This window comes from Ambystoma mexicanum, chromosome 11, assembly GCF_040938575.1.
Source record: "Ambystoma mexicanum isolate Mex_15411 chromosome 11, UKY_AmexF1_1, whole genome shotgun sequence".
In the NCBI taxonomy this organism is placed as follows: Eukaryota; Metazoa; Chordata; class Amphibia; order Caudata; family Ambystomatidae; genus Ambystoma; species Ambystoma mexicanum.
In genome coordinates, this window is record NC_090934.1 from 32,232,072 (window position 1) to 32,255,724 (window position 23,653).

The 23,653-nt window shown below is 48.5% G+C and overlaps 1 protein-coding gene across 2 annotated transcripts in view; it reads left to right on the forward strand.

Moving 5' to 3' along the window:
* The window catches only part of BSDC1 (BSD domain containing 1), a 217,421-nt gene that overhangs the window by 153,568 nt on the left and 40,200 nt on the right, over nucleotides 1-23,653 (forward strand). For both annotated transcript variants that reach the window (XM_069622470.1, XM_069622471.1), the window contains one exon: nucleotides 9,119-9,222. In XM_069622470.1, coding sequence (XP_069478571.1) covers nucleotides 9,119-9,222 — 104 coding nt within the window. The remainder of the gene's footprint in view (nucleotides 1-9,118; nucleotides 9,223-23,653) is intronic.

The window sequence follows — 23,653 nt, forward strand, 5'->3', positions numbered from 1 at the left end:
AAGCTCAGGAACCACAAACCCCTGAACACCTGGTTCACTCCCGAGCTTGGAGCCTCCCGAGCTATGAAAAGAGTGGCAGAGGCCGCATGGCACAAAAACCCAACCATGGCAAACAAAAAGCGATTCACCAACGCTTCCAAAGACTACAGACAAGAAATTCACATTTCCAAAGCAGCCATCTACAACAATAGGATCTCCAAAGCACACTCTGGCTCACGCAAGTTGTTTGCCATCCTCAGAGAACTCGAGACTCCCTGCACCCCCCCCCCCCATCCTCAAAGACCATTCCTGGTGCAAAATTGGCCAAGATACCTTTAATAACAAAATCACATGTCTACGGGAGAAGATCACCATCAAACGATCTACCATCTCTTCTGCAACCTGTCCCTTCCCACACTTGGAAGGTCTTAGTAACCCCCTGGCCGAATCTTACCCATCATTTCAGTTTCTATCCATCAGCACCACCGCACTCAGCCACATCATCAAAAGCCTTAAACCCTCCTGGTGTAAAGGCGATACATGCCCAGCCCCTGTAATAAAAGAATGTGCTGAGCCAATACTCCTGTTCATAACCACCGTCAACTCCTCCTTCGCCTCTTGTGGTTTTCCCCAAGCACTAGAGTCCTGGATTTCCCCACTATTAAAAGAAACTTCCTTCAACCCAGCCATCCCCACCAACTACCGACCCATTGCCACCGTCCCATTCCTGTTAAAAATCATTGATTTTTTTGTTTACTTACAAATCCAGGAACACCTAGACTTCCATCAGATACTAGGCAACCGGCAATCCGGTTTTCACCACAAGCACGGAACAGAGACCTCCCTACTGGAGCTGAAAAATTAACTGGGTACATCCCTCGACCAGGGTAACCTCACGCATCTTATGCTTCTAGACCTGTGCGCAGCCTTTGACTTGGTTGATCACTTGACGCTCTGCTGCCACTTCTCCAACGACGCAACCCGCTGTATTGCCTCCTTCCTAGCCAACAGAACCTCACAAGTGTTCGCCAGCGAGGCTGCCGCCATTCCCACAGCCAACTCCTGCGGATACCACAAGGATCCTTTGTCTTCCCCAACCTTACACCAAACCCCTCTTTGATCTCTTCGACTTGTTACTCATATCGTACACCAACTATGCTGACGACACACGGATCCTCATCCCCCTCACAGGTGTTTACACACAGGACACGCTCAAGATTAACTCTACCTACGAAACCATCCAGACCTGGATAGATGGCCACGCATAGCTTGTGCTTGAACGATGAAAAAACACTGCACCTCCTTGTTGGCTCCCCATTGCGCCTAGCCAAACTTCGCCAGTCGTACAAAACCTTCACCATTGATGGGCTTTCTATTCTCGTTGCCACCTCTGTAAAATGTCTAGGCGTTTATCTGGATTCTTCCTTCAACATGACACAGCAGGTCAATCACATAGCATCACCATCTGCCTAAGCCACAAAGCTCATTACCGCCAGTAGACCTTTCCTGTTCAGCAACAACTGGCTCGAAGATGCGCGTGCCCTTATCTGCTCTAAATTGGACTACTGCAACTTACTGCTTAGTGGCACCTGCACTACAATTTGTAGTCAGTACAGAGCAATGCGCTGCGAGCCACACTTGACATTGGAAAGCGTGACCATATCACAGAGGCGTGAAGATCCGCTCAGTTGCTCTCAGTCAAGGACCGAATCAACTTTAAGATCCTGTCAATTATGCATCGATGCCTCTTGAACAACGCTACCTCCTAGCTGGCTAACAAAATAGAAAGACACTCTCTAGCCAGGCCCCTGAGATCAGCCTCCAAACATTGTTTCTCCGCCCCAAGATTCAACCGTAAGAGAGCGAGAGGTTGTAGCTTCCCAGTCCGTGCTTCCATTATCTGGAGCGATCTCCCCTTTCACCTGCGAGACAAACCATCCTACAGCATCTTCAGGAGAAAGCTAAAAATGTACTTATTTAACTGACTGCATCTTTGCCCCTCTGAATCCCCCACTGCCCCTCTGCCTGAATGTCTTCTGAAATGGCTATCTTCTTACCTCTCTTCTCGTTCCTTTGCTTTCTCATGGGGATGCCAGACCTCTCCTTCCTTCCCTCTCATCTACGGAGTTCCTCAACGCTCTGTACTTGGTCCTTTCCTCTTCTCTCTTTACACCTCCCTCATTGCTCCTGTTATCTCCTCCTTTGGTATCTCATCACTTCTATGCCGATGATACCCAACTCTTTCTCTCTTGCTCCTCCTTCACACCTGACCTCCACCTTAAACTCTCCTCTTGTCTCACAGCCATCAAGAACTGGATGTCCTCCCGCTTCCTCTCTTAACACTGATAAAACTGAAGTCCTTTTCTTCCCTTCTAACACTCTTCCTCCTCCCTCTCCTCCCCCTTTCATCCACTTTCCTCCCTCCAATCCCCCTAGCTCCTCCCATGCTCGTAATCTAGGTGTTCTATTTGACTTTTCTCTTACCTTCTCACAACACATTTCACTCACCTCCTGCACCTGCCGATACCACCTCTACAATATTCGCAAAATCCGTCCCTCTCTCACATTCCACGCTACCAAACTCCTTATTTCCCCTCTCATCTTTTCCCGCCTCTTCTACTGCTCCTCCTTAATCTTTGGACTTCCTGCATCTCAACTTGCCCCCCTTAAATCCATTTACCACTCCGCTGTTCGTACCCTTTGTCTCCTTACCTCCCGTGACGCCATGTCCTCTTCGCTCTCTCACCTTCGCTGGCTACCTTTCCACTTACAGCTAAAATTTTGCTTTCTCTGCCTTGTTTTCAAATCCCTACATGGTCTTGCTCCTCCTTATCTCTCTTCCCTTCTCACCTTTTACTCCACCTCTCGCTCCTTTCGTTCCGCTGACCATTTCCTCCTCACTGTACCTCCTTCCCCCTGTGCTTCCTCCCGGTTCCGCTCCTTTCAATTCCTTGCTCCTCTGCGCTGGAACTCACTCCCCCTATCAATCTGCTCTTCCCCGACCGTCCCCTCCTTTCGCACTTCCCTTAAATCCGTCCTCCATTCTCTACCTTGAAAGCCCCCCGCCCTCTCTTCTCCCCCCCTTCTTTCCCTCTTCTTATTCCTCTCTCTCCTCTCCTATTTCACACTCTCTCCCCTCCATTTTCACTCGTTCTATCCTTCTCCTGCCCCCCTCACCAATCCTATTCCCACTCCTCTTCCCCTCCCCCTCAGTTAATTGCTCTTTGCACTGTTTTGTTGTAGAATGATTCAAGATGTAATTTTTGCTCCAAATGTTTTTTGTTGTTGTTCTTTGTATTAAGTTGTTCCATTGTACAGCGCCTTGGTGTAAGGCGCTCTATAAATAAATCAATCAATGTAAGCAGTGCCTAGATGCCCACGGGCCAGGTGTGCTTATACAAATCTCAAATTAAAAAAATGAAGGAAAGATGGCACCATGAGCTGTTTGTGCATGCAGATTGTGCCGTTGTGTTGGTGTGGGTGGATAGCTCAGGGGCAAAGCTTTCATCTTCGAAGCAAGACCACACTAGGCAGCACAGGTTCGATACCCTGTTTAGAGGCCGGACTCCTGCATGAAATGTGATATAAAAAACTTTTATTTTTTGGCAAGTTACCGGGTGGCTGTCTTGTGTGGTTCTTTGAAATATTCCCTATGACTGTTGATGGGTCGGGGGGGTGAGTGCCGGAGTGGACTGTTTTGTGGTGGGTTAGTGGGAGATGCAAGTTTCCATGATAATGTATGTTAACCAGGAAGGTGTGTCGGAGCAGGTGTTCGGCTGCAAGGTGCATGTCTGGCTACCTGTGTGGGAGTGTGGCTGGTTGTGTGTGTCTGTGTGAGGTGTAAGGTGAAAGGACGATGAATGAACGGATTAGTGAGTGGCAGTTGGATAAAAGGTAGTCCATGTCTGTTGCACCTTGACTTGCCAGAAGGTCTTCGTTTCTATTGAATCCTGTTACTAGTTAGTCATGATGGAGAATTCTCAGAAATGTGCTAATTCCCTCTACCTTAGAGACCCCCAGCAACTTTGCTGGATTTTGAGGACTTGATTTTATTTTTTTTACCTGGACAGAGTGAGACCCTTTTTCCCACTCTCTCATGTATTTTAATGTGATTTTGAACTCTGTGTTTCTTTTGGTTGTGGAGTTTGACAAACTCCATAGGCATCATCTTTTACATTGTGTCACACAGCACCTTCAGTGCAGTGACACAGGGAAGTCTTTCAGATTTCCCGAAGGTTTAAATATCTTCTCTGGGATAAACTACTATTTCCAAGAGCAGTAAAATGAAATTGACTTTACTTCCATTTGTAACTTTCTAGACCCAGCACACACTATCTTACAATAGGGTGCTGGAGGGGTTACTTAGTGTCCCCGTTGTCTAGCTTCTCACGTTATTTCCTCACTGAATGGCTGGTGGAAGTGGTTTACTTTTAACTACCGTTGTGTGCATTTACCGCAAGCTGCGTTCGAAGCTGCAGTAAAGCACCCAAGGGTGCCATTTTTGTCAAAATGCCCCTGGTCGTCTTTTTTTGCCATTTCATTGTGAAAAGGTCCTTCTTGAGATTTACTCTCCGGCGCCAAACCATGTTTAGTCCATTTGTTCATTTTGACTTTGACGGGATTCACGAGTGAACCCCGCCTCTGGCTCCAGGGTGTCTGGCGGGGGCAGGAAGCAAGGGAGGTGCCCGAAACTCCCTGTGCTTAGTCTCCTGGGAGACAGGAATGCACTGTTGGGTGATTGGCCAGCTGGCTGTCCTGCAAGGACAGCTACACTGCTGGGTGACTGACAGCTAGGCTGGGATGAATGGGAGCAAGCTGCATAAAAGGCCAGGCTTTTTGGCTTGGAAGGAGAGTCGACTACTGGGCGAAGGAATCCGAAGAAGAACTTGGAAGAGATGCTGCTGCAACTCCTGCACCATTGGTTTGCCCCTGTGAAGCCCTGTTGCTGTGCTGAAACTTAAATTTGTATCGACAGAGAAGCCCCTGCGAGGACCACTTCTCCCTTTCAGTTGGTGGGACCAATTCACTCCAAAGTAAGCCACCTGGACATCCTCTCGAAGCTGGTCGAGTTTCCACTGCAGTCGCTGCTGGAACCGGATAGCCAGGGAGAGGAACAACAGTTTGTGTGCGTTGCTTTTAAGCTTGCCAAGAGCTCCAGGAAGATCCTACGGACTCCCAGTAAGCAGGACTGACCGAGCCTGAGCCCCCTCAACAGAGTGCGGGAACCCAGATTCAAGGAAAGCCCATCTCGACAGCCAGGAACCGCAGTGTTGCTGTTTGCGGTAGACGCAAGGAGCTGAAACACTGAAGTGCCACTTGTTTGAAGATTGCCGGTTGCAAGCGGTGACCATCCCATTGTAGTGCAGGAGTCCCCCAAAGTCCTCCCTCGTGTCCCCACGACTGAGGCTCCGGAACAGCAAGATCTGCAGAGCTGCACAGGAACAGAAGTCCTCTGCTGCACTTTTTCTTCAACCTAAAGGTACTGTAAAGTCTAAGAAAACTTACCTCTTGTTATGTAGACACTTGTCCTCGTTGCAGACTTGCTTGGTTGCATCTGTAGAGTTGCCATCAGCTTCTTTAATGCACAAGCCTAATCAGCTTGTGGCGCTACTTTGATTTCTTCTATATCTTCTATTCTACCAAGACCTTTAAAACATTGTGAAAGACTTTCTACTTACCTGCAAGAAGTGCTTCAGTTCACCTTGACATTTGCTAACTTAAACATTGGCTGGCCTGGCTCCCCGAATGACTCTTCTCTCCTCTAAGTGTTTTTGCCTTCCTTACAGGAAAGGGTTAACTGACTTTGTATCGGGGGGGTTATTGAAAGTACATACCTGCTTGAGAATCATTGTGTGAATACTTGTTTTACTTTTCTTTGACACTCTCCTAAGAACGTCTGAATGCAAACAGTGATATATTAATGTCCACAGCTCCCTAGCAATTGATGTCACCTGAGGGTGTAGGTAGTGGCTGTGAGCCATCCCAAATGGGTATCTGCTGATTCAGAAAACTAAGAGTGTGTTTTATGTTTGAAGTGTATTTGTGTGTTGTTTAACATTGCTCCCTTCTCAAGAAGGCTTACTATAACTGACTGGTAAATAAATTAATAATTGTTTACTCAAGACATCTTGTGTGTAAGAGTGTATTTGAATATTTGTCTCTGTGAATCGCCGTGTAACTCCCCTACAGTTCAAATTCGACCCCTCTTGAGATAAGCCTGGCTACTCGACCACACAACCAACCTGTGTAGTACAGAGTTGTACCAAAGGTTGGGTTCCTATTGCCAGGAGGTCAGGATTGTTGTAGTGCACCCAAAGGGTACTGCATACAACATGCCTAACAATGACAAATGCTATCCTGGAGCCAAGGTGATATTAGGGTGTCGGGTTTTCCTGCTGTATTTGGGGTGTCTCGGAGTCTTTGTTAGTTTGTTCTGCCCTCTGGCAGGGTATGTGTGAACGCTGCCCCTGTTTTGTGTAAATTTCAGCAAGTATGGTGGACCTACACAGCACTGCAAAGTTGCCATGGTACAGAACCGCCACCAATGCTGACTTGCTCCATTGGAGTGTTTTGCTTAGCAAGTAATAGAATGTGTTGGTTGTGATTTCTGGGCTCCTATCATGGAAGGCTTTTGGCCAATAGAGGGTCTTTAATTGGAAACTACATTTGACTGGGAACCCGTGGTGTGTCCCGGCTGATGATACCTTTCCAGGCTCCGCAGGAGTCTGGCTGCTCTGAGTATTTGCCAAGGTTCTCTGTGGGAAAGACCTTGCATGATTTATCAGATTGACCTTCTGACCATTGCTTTGACATGTTGTTCCATGATAAGGGCGTTGCCCATAACAAAGCTGAGGTCAAGGGTCAAAAGTAGGGATTAAATTATTATTTCTTTAAAAACCTAAATGACCTACAAAATGACAATTTTATTATATTTCGTTATAACTAACCATCAGTTATTAACATGTTCATATTTATTGTATTTATTTAATAGCCGTTCCATCATTTGAAATTTCACTTTTGGCTTCGAGAATGTTTTACTTTTACGTCTTTTCTTTTATTCAAGATTGTTCGCATAGAGCCTTCCTTACTCCATACTGTGCTCCTCAAGCGTCTTAATCCCTCAAAAGATTCTAGCCACAATTCCTCCTCACCATTGCCCTCTTCACCCACCTTACCCCTTTTCAGGCTTTGTCCTCTGTGACCTCTTAGGTTGCAGCCACTGCAGACCCCTCCTCTTCCTTTCCTTTCTACCTTTCATTAGGGCACCTCTAATACCTCCACAGTGAACAATGTAGCTAACTTCTGACCCTTGGTGTGAGAGTAACACCAACCTGCATTGCTGTGAACCTGCCTGCGCCCTCTTCTCACTGTTGCTCCTCTGTATTAGTGATCTCATCATGTGCTTTTTTTTCCATCCGTGTTAGGGAGAATTTTCATTTCTGTGCTAATTCCCTTCACCTTTAGAGACTCCAGCTCTTTTGCTGGACTTGGGACTCTTTAATTCTTACCCTGGAGTGAGTGAGACCTTTTTCTCACACTCTCGTGTTTTTACCTAATTTCATTTTGAGTTTCACTGTTTTTGGAGTCTGAGAAACTCCATAGGCATCTGCTTTTTTTATGCTGACACTCAGCATCTTCAGTGCGTTTGTCACAGAGAAATCCTTTAGATTTCTCATAAGGTCTAAATGCCTTTTATTGTGTGAACTACTGTTCCCAAGAATAGTAAAGTGGAAATTGATTTTACTTGCACTTTCTCTTTGTGGTCCCAGCACACACCATCTTATGTGGAGTGCTGGCGGGTTACTTAGAAGCCCCATAGTCATGTAACATGTTTTTATGTTATCCTCACTACTTTAAATGGATCCAGAGTGCAGGACCGAGGGAGCAAGGAAAGCCCAACCGGTATCTGTTCCGCATCAGCGCTGTTTGCTAAACGCTAAACCACAAAGTGCCGCTGAACCGAAAAGAGGCCTTAGCTGCTGACGGCCTTCCTGAGTACTGCCGCAGACATCCTCCCTCTTGTCCCTATGACTGAAGTTCAGGAACAGGTGTCGCATCGCTGTTGCAAGACGGAATCCAGCTTGACCACTCTTCTAACCAGAGATGCTGTTTAGGCTTAGGGTACTTACCTTATTACCTTTAGCCACGCTTTTCTCACTTGGGAATTGCCTTGGCTTACCTTTTTCGAGTTGATTTCAACTCTCTTCTCACAGGCTTAACAGCTTGTGACCCTACAAGTGATTTTTCTAAACTCTCTAACTTTGTGCAAGACTTTTTGTCAAAGAAGTGCATCAGATCTGTAAACTGTGTCCAAATGACTTTGGCTGTCCTGGCTCCCTAAAGGCACTCTTCTAAATCCATTGACTTTGATATGGTTTGGCCCGCATAGGTGGTAGTTTGTGTTATGCTGGTAATGCTGGGAAAGACTTATCTAGACTTCATTGGAGGATTCAGTTGTCTTCACAATTGCTGAGAAATTGTTCTAACCTTTTTACTTCCCTAAACCTATCCTTTTTGCAATTCAGTGTCTACAAAAGTGTATTGGTGCGATATATAAATGCAAATGCTATCCTTGTGATTGAAGTCACCTCCGGGTGTAGGAGTAGTGTATCAAGCATATCTAAAGATTATTCACTGGCTTTATTGATTCTGAAAAGTAATTTTATTTAAGTGTATTTGAATTGTTACACTATTTAAAACTGACTTTAAATAAATAACTATTTATAACTGAAACCTTGAGTGAGTGTTACTTGGCTATTTGTGTTTACGGATTTCAATTATACAGGTCTAGAGCTTACATTTACGCCTCTTGAGATAGGCCTGGCTGCTCAGTCACCCTACCAACTTGTGTAGTACAGACCTACACCAAAAGGTGAGTTACCTAATACAAAGCAGATAAGTGTTGTGTACTCTCATCCAGTGTGACTGCACCAATTCTTACCGAACTGCTGCTGATCACTTTGCCCTCTGGATGACAGAGAAGGTCAAAACAATCGGGGTATACAGGCAGGTAGCAAATGAGGATTAAGAATGGCATAGAAGAGTTTCGGATATAAAGCAGGCCGCGCAGTTGTGTACTAGCACCCTGCATAATCTGTTTTACCTATGCACTTATGTCATGTGCCCCCTGTACTTTTAGGCTCCAGCACCGATGTCAGCGAAGACTGGGAGAAGGAGTTTGACTTGGACATGACAGAGGAGGAAGTCCAGCTGGCCCTGTCGAAGGTGGATGTAGCTGAGGAGGTAGGTGGCCTCTGAGATTTGTGACCTTCCTGACAGCGTAGTCTTCAAAGCAGTGCAAATGATACTTCACCATGTATTACTAATTGGTTTGTGGCATTATGAGAGATCTGCATTGCCCCTGTGCATCGCTCCTTGTTGAAGCTACCATATACAATTAGCATGTATATACAATTAGCATCTATTTCACTGCGACCATTCCATTTGGTAAAAAATAAATGAATATGAAGTACACATGAAGTGTGTCTGGTAGACATTGTGAGAAAAAGGTGGCTATTGTGAGTAAACCGTGTCGGGCCTGCAAAGACCAGTGTGCAATTGCATGGTGTGATGTCAGTCAGCAAGGAAAGGCTTTGATTGAACCATGGTGGGTGGAGCTGTGGCTGCGCCTGGTTCTGTCGCTCACCGTTTCATGCCAGAAGCCATTGTTTCGATGAGTCCCTGGGACTGTATCCTCGGAATGGAAAGCCTCAACATTCCAGGCGAAATCGTGCACCTATCGGAGAGATTACACATTTACAAATCCGGGCAGCTAGGTATGCCAATTTAGAAGAAATATCTCTATTCTGCAGAGAAAGCACCATACGAACCAGGTGAGTTCCAAGAAGGATTAACTATTTTGAGTCAATTTGAGTATAGCAGGATGTGTCTAATGTGAAAACTGCAAATGAGCTTTGCCTAAGGCAAGCTGTCATCTTCCGAGCGCAGGAGCCTGCGTCGGGGGCACCCGTTTCCCTGAGGTGTGGGAGCGGTGCCCTTTGCTTACTCCATATGATTCTGGGTCTAATGTGACATTGAAGCCCGAGTGAGGCACTGTAGAAAAATGCTAGCACTGACTTGTGGGACAGAGAAACTGTCTGCCTGGTGTCTTCAGTTTCTGAAATCCTTGATCTCACTACTTCATCTGCACGACTTCTCTGATCATGAAGGAGACAAGTCATAGGGGGATGCTGGAGTGACACAAATTCTTGATGTTCTCCAAATCAAGGTAAGTCATTTGGTCTTAATGGCTTGGTATGGATCCCTAAAATCCCTTTTAGTAGACCTCTTGGCGGATGTCTCCACATGACCAATGAAGTGGAGGCGTATGCAAGCCTGTAAATCTGTCTCACCTGCCCTGTGCGGGCAAGTCCCCACCATGACTGAGTGCCTCTGGCCTCCCCACCATGACTGAGCGCCTCTGGCCGTTTTGTTGGATTAGCAAAACAAGTTTGTCCTGCTGACTTTGTAGTTTGGTCGCTCAGCAGTCTCGATATGACCAAGTCCTTCCTTGTGTTCCAACCATGAGCATCATTTATCCTACAATGGCAACATCGCCGCAGCCTGTTGATGACTCCTATTTCAATAAAAGTACTAAAAAATGAAAGTGTTGGGTATACCCCATTTCGCCAATGTGTACAATGGGGAAGGTTAAGAGTGGCTTCTATGGTAGACCGGGTGTACGCTATATTTGTATATGTCTTTCACCCTTTTCATGTCTCCATGACCTACTCTACCCTAGCACATTCACCTCCAACCACATATTCACTACAGCTTTGAAGAGGCACTCACAAAAGGGGCTCTCTACCAAAGACATGCAAATAAAATCCAACTCTAGTGGGTGCTCCTAGTATTTTTTTGCTTATTTGAGGTGCTTGTAATAGGCATCGAGATGGATGGATCCGCTATGCTACCTTTGTCTGAATGTTCTGTGCTACCCACAGTGCTGCCCTGTACAGAAGCCATCTTTAGATTTTTTTCCCCTCCCATTGGTTAGATCCCTCAGGAAGATTGCATAAGGGGAGCCTCAATACATGTAGGAAACTAAAATAGAACTGGAGTTGTGGAGGTTTTCCTAATAGTCCAAGGGCAGGTTATTTCAAAAAGCAGCCTATGCAGCTTTAGTGTTTCTGGCCCATGGACGTATCTCTAATTCTTTGTTGTTGCCCTGATTGTAATCCTTTCTTTCCATATTTTAGGGAGTTTTACACAAGTTTCTATCCGCGACAGAACTTGGAAAAGCCCACCTTAGATGAACAGGGTTACACCTCTTAGTTTAGGCCTCAGCCACAAAAAGGTTTGGTAGAATGCTGAGCAGCCAGGCTTATTCTAAGGAGGGAGGAGGGCTGTAGTGAGATACAAAGAACCCCAAACACACACTTACTTCAAGAAAACACTAATACACTTAGACATTTATTATATACACAGAGGCAGAGGTGATAATTCACAAGTCAAGTAAGTACTTTAAAACAGTAAGGTAATACACAATCACTTATTCCAGCCGGTCCTAATGAGTCCAACCCTATCTAATGCGAGTCTCTGTGTTCAGCTGGGTCACTGGGCCACCAGTGGCCAGGGGTGGAGCAGGAAAGACAGGAGAGCAGGGTCAAAGGTCCAGAATGGCTGAGCCCTGCAGGCGTCTTTCAGTATTGCAGGCAAGTAAAGTTAGTTTTACACCCATAAGGGAATCGGGGTTTTCCTTTGTAGGAGTTCCCCAAGGAGCAGTGTCCCAAGCAGGGTTAGAGTGTGATGAGTAGTCCACCCCAGTGTAACTCTATGGGTGACCTTGAGGGGTGCAAGATAAAGCTATATGCAGCCCCCAGGATCAAGCAATCAACCCTTGGGTATGTTATACCATGGCTAGGTCAGTACCTTAGTTAAAGAAACGGCTGCTGCAGGACAGTTCCAGTGGTGAGGTGACTGCAGGTTTTTAAGTCTTGGCGACAGGAAATGGGGGCTTCAGTGGATTTGGCAACAGATTTCATTCAGACGGACGCCCAGCAAAGGATCTTCTTGGTTATCCAGCATGGGGTCTGGCATGGATTCACATGCTCATGAATAGTCCTAGTCGTCAGGCTGGGAATCCTCGGTAAAAGAAAAACCGTTTCACTTTCACTTACAAACTATATTTCTCCTTTAAAGCAATCACTGTCCTCTGGGCCATACTGCCCCCATCCAATGACAGTCCTCTCCTCAAACCCCTCCTTTGGCAGCCATCTTCAGATTTTTTAGACGGAACATGTTTCTATTTTTGTTCCAAAAGAGCCTGTGTGCTTTTTTCTCCATCTGCTGACAGCAGGGTTCAGCTGTCGGTGAATTTCAGCACCCCTCCAGGGCGAAGATCATCAAAGTTTCCAGAAGGCAATCGTGCCTACTTTGTGCCCTCAAACCATGACGCAGGAAAAGGAAGGAAGATCCCTATTAGGCCCTGCATCAAGTGCGGTCTATGGAATGTGTTTGCTGAAGTGAAACGCCTGCAGTGCCTCTGTCTGCATCCAGACCACAAGGAAGGAGAATGCGAGATATGCCTTGGTTTCTCCAAGAAAACAACAAAGGACAGACACAGTAGACTGGCGTGTGGCTGAGCGCCAAGGCCAATGCCCCATGCTCCAATCAGTATCATGCCTCACCCTGGACCGGCTGGTCCGAGGAGTGGTCTTCTTAGTCTTTTGAGGGCGCCTCATCCGTGGGAGCCCAAGACAAGGCCAAGAACCGCCAGTCCGGATCCACCAGGGTCGCAGCAGAAGCGGTTCCCACAGTGGCCAGAGCGTGTTTGACATCGCCATCCGTCTTCATTGCCAGATGGCAATCGAGCTCCTCCTCCAAAAGGAAATGTCCAACCCGGCTAAGCTGCAGGAGATGCTTGAGAAGCCACGGACGGAGGAGAAGGCGGCGGAACTGCCCAAGTAGGTCCAATCGGCGCAGGATAAGTCTTTGTCGATGATGGAGCTGGTGGTGGCAGATGCTCTTACGAAGGTGAAGGGGGCTGACTCCGTGAAGGTATCCCCCACAGGGCAGATGGTGTCCCTGCCCCTGAGGCGTGAAACCGCCGCAGTGACTTTGGTGAAGTCGGCTGGCACACCGGAGAAGGTGATGCCGTTTCTGAACCCGGTTCCAACCCTTCGGTGGGAAAAAAAGGGGTGGTGGCAAGGAGGACCAGCCCCAGGCCACGTCCCAGGCCATGGAAGTTTCATCCACGGACAAGGACCTGGTGTCCTTACACATGGTCCACAAGGACGTGGAAGAGGACGATGACTGTGGCGCAGGGCCTAGTGTTCTGATCACGCCAGTTCAGCCGAAGGATGAGTCTCGGGACATTCTGTCAACCCTCCACACCTTGGTGTCGGAGATTCAGAAGAGGATGCCTCAAGGCCCGGTCCCAATGTTCCCCCAGTCTCCAGACCCGCCGCCAGCAAAGAAGGTGCAATCTGACACCCCCATTTCAGCCTCCACATCAGGCTCTCTTCCCCCAGTGGACACGGGGATGGATACGGCCACGACAGCGACGGACGACGAGATAGTCGCGGCGGGTCTCTGCAGCCTCTGGTGTCCCCAGTGGATGAGATGGGCTCCAACAGGCTCCAAATAGTACAAAATGACGCGCTCCACGCCGCCCTACACATTCCCAAAAGTGACCATATATCTCAGCCCAGACGTGGTGCCCACTGGCTCCCAGTCAAGTAAAGGATCAACTTCAAATCCTCACCCTTACGCATAAATGTATCAATCTCTCTGCCCCACCCTACCTATCAGAAACCATAACCAAGAACATCTCTGCCCTCCCCAAAAGGAGCCACCATGCAAACAAACTCGGCGTACCTCCATAAAAAGAGCCTACGCCGACTGCATTCGCTTACCCCCCCACATAGCACCCAAACTCTGGAATGCCCTACCCAACGCACTCAAGAGCAGAACCCTCTCTGTACTATTTTTGCAAATCCCTCAAAACCATGCTATTCATATAGCCCTACACAACACCCTAGGACCCCAAGCTCTCCTTGTCCTTCGAAACTCTAAGCTGAACTGTAAATGCAATTTCTATGTATCTCTAAGATTAAGCCTGCCTCCCTCTGTAACCAGCAATGAATATCTGTAACAGCGCCACAATGCCCTTGGGCTGATGTGCGCTCTACAAATACAAATAAATAAATTGGGTTGTTCCATTACATGTTTGCCAGAGCCTCCAAGCTGTTCCAGCTTGTGCCTGAAGAAACCAAGAAGGAGGGTTTCTTGTATCAGAGGTGCAAGGCCAAGAGGCAGACGACCATGGTGGTTCCCCTTTCGGATGACATGTGGGAGGAAGGCCTGGCCTGCTTGAAGAACCCTTGCACGGCTCCGGCCAAATGGAACAGGCTGGAGAAGGAGTACCGGGTGCTGGAATCCACACCCGAATGCCTGAGGTTGCAACCATCGCCGGATTCGGTGGTTTCAGTGGCTGCGAAGAAACAGTTGGCTAACCCGTCATCGTCTTCAGTTCCTCCTGATAGTGAGGGGAAGAAAATGGGCGCCATGGGAAGGAAGGTGATTTACACTGCAGCGTCCACCATCCAGGCGGCCAATGCTCTGGCGATCCTCGCCAGGTACGACGGGGACCTATGGTACAAGCTGGGTCAAATATTTGAGTTCCTCCCTGACAACAAGAGGATGGAGGCAATCGCTCTCTTCCAGAAGGGAGAGGTTGCATCGGATCACGCCATTACTGTGGTGCTGGACCTTGCCGACACAGGGTTCCGACAGATGAGGAACCGTGTTTGCCTTTGTTGTCAAGGCTGGTTGAGGCCACAAATGTCTGCTAGGAGGTCCAGGCTAAGGTACTGGACATGCCTTTCGACATGGATAACCTTTTTTGGAAGGTTGTCAACAAGTCCATGCAGACCATCATAGCGGATACAGAGACGACCCGCTCCCTGGGCACACTCCAGCAGCAGCGCTGCTTTCGCTCTTCCAGAGGAAAGTCGAGCAGGCCGTCAAAAGGTTTCTCCTCATCGTACCGACAGCCTTCCAGATCTACGAGTCAGGAAACCTACAGAAGCCGTTCTCAGGCCTACGTGGAGGAGGACAGCGCTGCCATCGCCTGCAAGGCAGGACGCCAAGGCTGAAGAAAGCCTGAACCGGCCAGGACATCGGGCCCCCACTCGTGCACCCTGGCGGAAGGCCGGCTGACTAGGTTTGTCGCAGAGTGGGAAAAGAATGGGAAAAGATCACCGACAGATGGGTGCTGGAGGCTCTCGTCCAAGGACATACCCTGGAGTTTTAGCGCAAGTGTCCGCAGATCCTTCTGGTGGCCCGTCGGGAGCAGCACATCCCTCAGCTCTTGGAGGAGGCACCAGCCATGCTGCATAAAGGGGCGATGGAGCTAGTCCTCCAGTGACTCTGGGGCTACAGAGACTATTCCAGATACTTTTTTTGTCAGAAAGAAGACAGGGAGCTGTTGGCCCAGTCTGAACAAGTACCTCATGTCTCAAAAATTCAGGATGGTCATGTTGCAGCACATGCTCTGTTAACTAGAAAGGGGAAACTTCTTTGCGTTGTTTGACCTAGAGGACGCCTACTTCCACGTCCCCATTCACAAGAAGCACCAAAAGTTTCTGTGCTTTGTAGTGCAGGGACAGCACTACCAGTTCAAGGCACTACCTTTTGGTTGGAAGTCGGCCCCAAAGCGATCACGAAGTGCCTGGCCAACCTGCGTCTAAGGGGGATACACGTATATACCTTGACGACTGGCTCATCCGGCCCCGTTTGCGAGAGTTGGCCGTCAGACACACAGAGGCGACTGCCAAGCTGCTGATGGATCTGGGATTCTCCATCAATTAGCCAAAGTCCTGCTTGACACCATCGCAGAACGTACGGTTCCTAGGAGCCAGACTTAATACAGTGTCATGCCATTCAAGGGATGGTGCAGCGGCTATTGTCGACGAGGACGGCCATGCTGCGAACCATCAAGTCGTTTCTCTGCATGTTGTCGTCCTGCATCTACCGCATCTGGCTCTACAGGTGGCAGATGCACCCTCTTCAGGACCTCCTAGACGCCTGCTTGATACAGGTCCAGAAGCTACGCAGACAAGATCACACTGGACGACGAGTTCCGTCAGTCGATAAGAACCCTCCTTTCCAGGAAACGGTCACCACTGACCCTTTCCTGGAAGGCTGGGGAGCCCACACCGGGCGTCTGCACGCCAGAGGCCGGTGGCTGCCAGAGAAGGATTTCCATGTCAACATCCTGGAGCTATGGGCAGTGTTATGGGCCCTCCAGTCATTCTTTCCATCTCTGAGGGACAAGGTGGTGAGAATCTTCACGGACAACACCACCACAATGTTCGACATCAGGAAACGGGGGCACTCGATCCCCAGCCCTCTCCAGGGTAGCGCAGGATTTGTGGTGGTGGGCCGTCGTACAAGAGATGTTACTCGTCCCTCTTCACCTAGTTCGAGTCAAGAACACCATTGTGGACTCCCTCAGCAGGGAGTTGCGCTCCTGCCACGAGTGGGAACTTCAGCAGGGCCAGGTGGACCACATCTTCGCCAAGTGGGGCAGGCCCCAGATCGAACCGTTGGCTTTGGCGGCGAACTCCAAATGCCAGATGTTTGCCAGATTCCACCAACCAAGGAGCATGGGGAACGCATTCTCCTTCGGTGGGAAGGCCTGTTTCTGTATGCGTTTCCTCCGTTGCCTCTCCTGCTACGAGTCATCAACACACTCGCAGTGCCAATGCAGGATAACACTCATTGCCCCAGCGTGGCCACGGCAGATTTGATACCCAAACCTTCTCAGCCTGTCAGCGTCATCCCCGGTCAAGCTGCTGGTAGTCCCGGATTATCTTGCCAGAGAAGGTGGCTCAATACTGCATCAAAACCCAGGGTCACTGAACCTGAAGGCTTGGCTCCTGCAGCCCTAGAGTTTAGTGGATACGAGTTCCCTGCAGACTGCAGGAAGATCCTTGCCAAGGCGCTGTCAACTTAAGTGCTACGGTCACAAGTCGAAGCGTTTTGCGATGTGGTGCCGTTTGCAGAAGATTACCCCGCTGAGGGTCATAGACCAGCAACTTCTTCCATAATTGCTCTCCTTGGCGAAAAGCCGGTCTGGCACACGCTTCTATCAAAGTTCATCTGGCGGCTATCTCCCTCTACACCAGGTCTCCAGGAAGATCTTTGCTTTGGCCTCATCGACTCATCAAGGAGTTCCTCGAACACATTTTTTTTATCTTTACCGTCCGTGAAGGCTCCTGCCCTGTCGTAGGAACTCAACGTGATACTGACAAGGATCATGGGAGCCCTGTTCGAGCCTTTGCATCAGGGCCCTCTCAAGTTCCTCTCATGGAAAATGGCTTTCTTTGTGGCCATCACCTCTGCCAGGAGGGTAGGGGGAAGTCCAGGCCCTATCCTGAAAACAGCCCTACCCGACTTTCCACAAATCGAGGTTGGGGCTGCAGACGCACCCCTCTTTTATGCTGGAGGTTCCGTCGGAATTACACCTCAACGGGTCTTTGGTGTTATCAGTTTTTTCCCCAAAGTCTTTGTCACCGGTGAAAAGTGCCTTGCACTTGCTGGACGTTGCTCGTGCCCTGAAATTGTACTTGACATGCACAAAGAGTTTTCGGAAGACTTCCCAACTGTTTGTGAACTTTGGACCTATAAACCATGGGAAGGCCTTGTCCAAGGCTTCTCAAGGTGGCTCTCCGGGTGCCTCATGCATTGTCATCGATTGGCAAACCAACCGATGTCTGGCTGTCCGAGAGTCCACTCCACCAGAGCGATCGCTGCAACAACAGCGTTCCTGGCTGGTGTGCCCCTGCTGGACATCTGCAGGGCTGCTACGTTGAGGTCCACATACACCCTTGCAACGTTTTACTGCGTTGACCGGGATTCCAGGGAGGAGTCAAGAGTTGGCCAAGCAGTGCTACTCAACCTGTTTGCTTGAGGAGAGTCTGTTGCAGAGGTAAGAGTTCATTACTTCTTTGAGCCTTGCCACTTCCCGTGGTTGTGTAATGTTGTACGGCTGTGTGTTCGTTATTCATGAGCATGTGAATCGTGCAAGACCCCATGCTGGAGAAGGAACAAGTTACGTACCCATAACTATTGTTCTCCAGCATGGGTCTGGGTTCCTTCAAAAGACCAAGCCGATCATAAAGAAAGATAGTTTCTTTGTGTTTGTAGCCGCTGGAAGAGAAGGGGACACTATCTCTAAAGCAGTGATTTCCAAATGGATTGTCAACTGCATCCAACTCAGTTACTCTCTTGTCAAGAGAACATTGCCCTTTAAGCCGAGAGCAAACTCAATTCAGGCTATGGGGCAACTTTAGCCTTCATAGCAAATATGCCTTTAGATGTAATTTGCAAGGCTGCCAATTAGAGTTCTGTACACACCTTCACCCAACATTATCTGGACATACATTCTAGGGGTGATGCACAGGTGGGACAAGCAGTGCTGAAACATCTCTTTGCAGCGCCAACCCACCTCCTTCTATAAGTACTGCTTCCTAATCTATGCAAAGCATGTGGTTCTAAGCAGATCCACAAGCCTCGGAATGGATACATTACTCACCGTAATCGTATTTCTGATGCTTTTTTTCTGCTCAGATTTACATGCGCCCCTCACCCCCTTCCTCCTCTCTTGGAGAAGAAGATGCCTGGAAAAAAGTAAAAAGCATAGATGTTTCAAACATCAGGGTCTCTACTTAACACTTCACGACTCCCTCTTGTCAGAAACAAATAATCGAAGGGACCTCAATGCGTGAGGGATCATAGGTCCAGGGTACGTCATACTAGGGATAGTATTAGTCACACCCTGTCAACGTCGCTTTTCGAACTACAAAAACGTAATTTGTTATACGCTGCAACTTCCAGTAGATGTCGGCCTATGCAAAGCATGTGAATCTAAGCTGATACAAGCATCAGAAATAACGATTACGTTGAGTAATGTATCCCATATATCTGCTTAGATCACATAGGCCGACATCTAGTGGTAGTCTCGGAGAATTACATGATTTGTTTCTGAAACTCAAAAAGGGACGTTGACTGGGCGTGTTAGTAATATTATCCCTATTGTGGCGTCTACTGTACCCATGGTCCTTCACACTTCGAGGTCCCTCAGGTTGTTTTTTTCCGACATGGTGGTCAGTCGCTAGTTGCAGAGTTCCTTTGTGGCTAACGCCTTTCATTAGACAGTTTCCATTTTTAGACTATCTTTCTATCCTTAAACTGCCTGCTTCACTACAAACTGTTCCGGCCTCTTTTGACGGATGGCCCCATCGTCGACGACGTTGAACTGCCTCGACGAAAGAAGACCGCGGCCTCCACAGGCCTCACTGAGCCTCGGCCCATCAGAGTAGGGGGGAGTAGGAGGAGGCCATATACTTCATAACCTTTTAGAGAATGTCTTTTCTGATCCCTTATCTTTCCCTTTGTCACGCTGCCCTCTCCTTTAAATGTTGCCCTTCCTGCAACCGGAAGTTTCCTTGGAAGGACACGCACAGGGTGTGCAACCACTGTCTGCCAAGGGACCACCTTTAGAAAAGCTGCAAGTCTTACAAACCTTTCCGCCCAAAAACATAAGGACTGCTGAACCAAACGCTGGGCCGGCCACGCCATGCAGGCTGAGGCCTCCATAGACGAGGCGGCAGAATCCAGCGTGGGCAGCATCGATGTCCTTGGTGACGCCAAAGGCGGCCGAAGGTTCGATGGAGCCACTTGTGCGGGACCCCGGCTTCCAATGACCAGGCCAGCAGCTCTGTGGTGGAGACACCACCCGGCAGCTCGGGCACACACACTTCCTGCTGCATAAAGCACATACCTCACGGCCGACCATCGACCTCCGAAAGCCACGCAGTGTCAAATGTAAGGGAGGCATTTTATCACAAGTATGACACTGACACAAAAGTTACAATTTGTAAAACCTTCATTGAAGTTTCAATGGGGTTGGAGAAACTCCCACTTTGCACTGTTTGTTTGTTTATAGCGAAGATGGGAGTAGCCTTGACCATCAAATAATAAATTAAACAGTCCTAGTTGAGTCCATCAAGTCAAAATGGCCTACACTGACAAATACCTAACGCCTTCCCTATATCTTGTACACAAAGGAGAATATGTATGCAAAGGAAAGTCGGTGTTCAAATATAAAGAATAACTGTGGCTGAGTCAGCTCTCCTCCACATGTTAGACAGCACGGATTAATGCGGTCCCTGTAGGCAAGATGACACACTTTGGCTCTTAACACAAAGGCAGTTCAAGACGTGGATCGAGGCCCGTCTGGCCTTCCACGTTAAAGCCTTACTTTCCAATTTTCAAAACACAGTTCACCAAGTGTTCACGTCGGTCCCCCTCTGTCGGGCTCAGACCTCTTACAGCAAAACAAAGCAGTTACAGGGGTTCCCTTCACCAAGCTTATTACACCTTCGGTCTCCCTCAGTCGGTCTCGGACCGTTTCCTGATGTCGAAGTCTTTTGAATGTGCATGGCTTTTTTAGACAGACCTCCGCAGGACTACTACGACTTTCCAGCTTTCAATTCACACTCCTATGTTATCTGTCCCAGTGCTTCCTGGTCTTGGTAGTTCACTGTATTATGCACAAGTTCAACGTTCACCTTTATACTCTCCCCTTTTCTCAGGGTCAATTTCAATCACCCTCGCTTTTACAGTTCATTCATTTTATCGCTACAAACTTTTCCCTTTTCACAGAGACCTTCGAGTGGGATACTTCCTCTCGCCGGACCTCTCTGTTACTCAGTATCGCTGACTTTACAGCTATCGTTATTTCAAACTTCATTTGCGGGTCTGCCTTTCTTCGCGTCTCATCCACACGTGTGCAGCTTTCAGTTATGCGATATAATGTTGTACTTCAATCTTTCTTCAGCAAGCACCAGTCTCTTGCGACGCTTTCCAACTCACCGGCTGTGTGCGGTTCTTTCTTGTCTTTACTCTCTTCCAGTTTACGAGTTAAGGTTAGTACCACAGTCTTGGCCTCGCCTCCCCAACTCTGCCGTTCACCTGGGAGGGTCGCTGGCGTCCTTGAAACACAATGCAGCGTTCTTGTTTGGGATTCGTCCTTCTCCACATGTCTTATGCAGCCTTTTGGAGGCAAGGACCTCCTGCAGGGAACTCCTGGGGTTCTCCACCCGTGGCTCTCGTCCCCTGGTCTGTTGCTCTGCTGTAGTAGGTTCGCCTTCTCCCTGGAGGTTCTGCTCTTACTAGTGTTCCACCTTGCGCAGGGTGTGTCTCTACATTCCGCCTTTTATCCGTGTGAGGGGAGCTAATTGGCATCTGATGTATGCTCTTAGAGTCAAGTGCCTGACCCATTTAGCGTTTCATGTCCAATGCAATGTGTAAGAGTTAGCATTATTACTCTGCCACGCTCTTCCTCAGCCAGTGTTTGTGTGGAAAGGGGGGGGTTGGGACATTGTAGGATCCTATGAAATAGGATGAATCATGGATAAGAAAAAGGGAGGAATACCATGCTTCGCCGCCCCCACTCCCGGAAGACGTCTCACCCAGGTGATCCTCCTGCACTGGTCCACCCCCAGGGTCTGGATCCAAAGGCGATGGCCGTGCCCTGGCCACTTGAGAGAAAGTTCCCGGGGGGGCCAGCAGGTGCAGCAGCCTTTGGTTTCTCACACAAAGGAGAGTAAGTTATCCCTGTCTTCTCTCCATCACAATCTCATTCGATGCAGGACAGGCCTCCGAAACAGGTGCAAAAAGCTGCTTCAGACACTGTGGCTAGAAATGCCCTCCTTTCACGTGCCGAAGGGCATGTGTCGAAAGGCGCTTTGGCGTTCCCCGTCCCCCTCATCAAAATTGAGCAAACTGATCAAGAAACGTGCCCAACCACCCTTTTGAAGGTGAAAACATTGAAAACAACCAAATCTTTGACGCCTCTATGGTCCACGCCCCCTTCCTGCATAGATGGCGGCCCTGCCACTTCCATAGACACCCTTACAGGGGCCATGCACCACGAAGTTCAGGCTCCCTTACACGATTATGATATCACCAGCTTCAGTATAATGAGCTTCTCCTGAAGGCTGCTCAACATTTTAAAATATACACCCAGGAGGCCCAAATCAACAAGCACTTTGTGGAGGACATCCTTTGTGACAAGAGATCCGCCACTCAATTTATCTCCCTCTTACAATCCATTCAGAGGCATACCCAACCTTCTCTTCTCACTCCAAACCTTACAAGGGCAGCACACCCTCATATTGAAAAACTGTTCAGACCAGCACCTACAAGACCCCTTAGTAATTACACCTATATAGAAAGGGCAGTCACCCCGCTGGCCTCCACGGAGGCCCCCCCAGATAAAGAGAGTAAAAAGATCTACACCTTTGGCAGAAAGGTGGCTTCCTCGGCTGCCTACCAAACTAGGATAGCCAACAATACTACCCTCCTGTCTAGCTATGGATGCCATAAATGGGTCGAACTGGAACAACAGATCGAAGCAGTCCCTGAACCCCTGAAGTCTCCACCACTTAAAACTGTATCTGAGTGCAATATGAATAACCTAGAAGCCGCAGACAACGCAGGTTGCATCATAGCTGAGGGCACCCTAATCCAGCGCCATGCCTGGCTTAGGCAGTCCCGTTTCAAATTGTAAACACAGGCCATGTTCCTCAACATGCCCAGCTTGCCTAATGCCCTGTTCGGCAAGGCAGTGGAAGACGCCCTGAAAAGTGCCAAGGAAGAATGATACCCACAAATCTCTTGGTCAACTTACCAACAATCCGTTTGGCCATAGGGCGTCTTCCAACGCAAGAAGGCTTTGTGGACAGGGCGCTCAACGCTCCTCTGGTTATAGCCAGGGTAACTAGTCCTCTTCCCGGGGAAGCTCACAGGGACAATCCTCCTCCTCAAATTTTCAAAGAGGCTATAAAAGGTCCAGAAGCAGAGGTAGAGCCTCCTCAGCCAGGAGCTCCACCCCACCCAAACAATGACACCCGCTCCAGGTCCCCTCGCATGCCACTCCAGTAGAAGGTCGCATCTCCCAATTCACTCATGTATGGGAGGAGATCATATCGGGGTGTTGTCCACTGTTGGTGTGAAGATATTTTATAGAACTTCTACAAACACCACCTGCCAAAACACAGGAAAATGACACTGGAAGAAGGGTGCATATTATTGGAGGAAGTAAAAGCCCTGCTGAAGAAAGACGCCATAGAGTTTGTCCCAGCAAACCAGGTAAACAGGCTATTTATTCAACGTACTTCCTTGTACCAAAGAAAGACCCAACTATAAAGACCCAGACCTGTGCCCAGCGAACACGTATGTGAAGCCTCAAACATTTTGCATGACAACGCTTCATGAGGTAATCCCCTCCTAAAACAGCGTGATTACATGGCAACATTGGACATGGCATATGCGTACTTTCATATTTCAATGTTCCCAGCGCGCAGAAAGTATCTGAGCTTCCAAATAGCAGCGGAACACTACCAGGTCAAGGTGCTCCCTTTTTGGCGTAGCCTCAGCCCAGAGGGTATTCACAAAAGTACTATCAGTGGTAGCGGCGCACCTACGCAGACAGTCAATTCCAGTGTACCCTTATTTGGACGACTGGCTAATAATAACAGGGGAGTCGCCTCAAATTTGCAAATAGTACACCCAAAGAACAATCGACCTTCTGTACCAATTGGGATTCTCCATTGATGAATAAATCAAGTCTTACACCCAGTCAAACAAAACCATTTCTGGG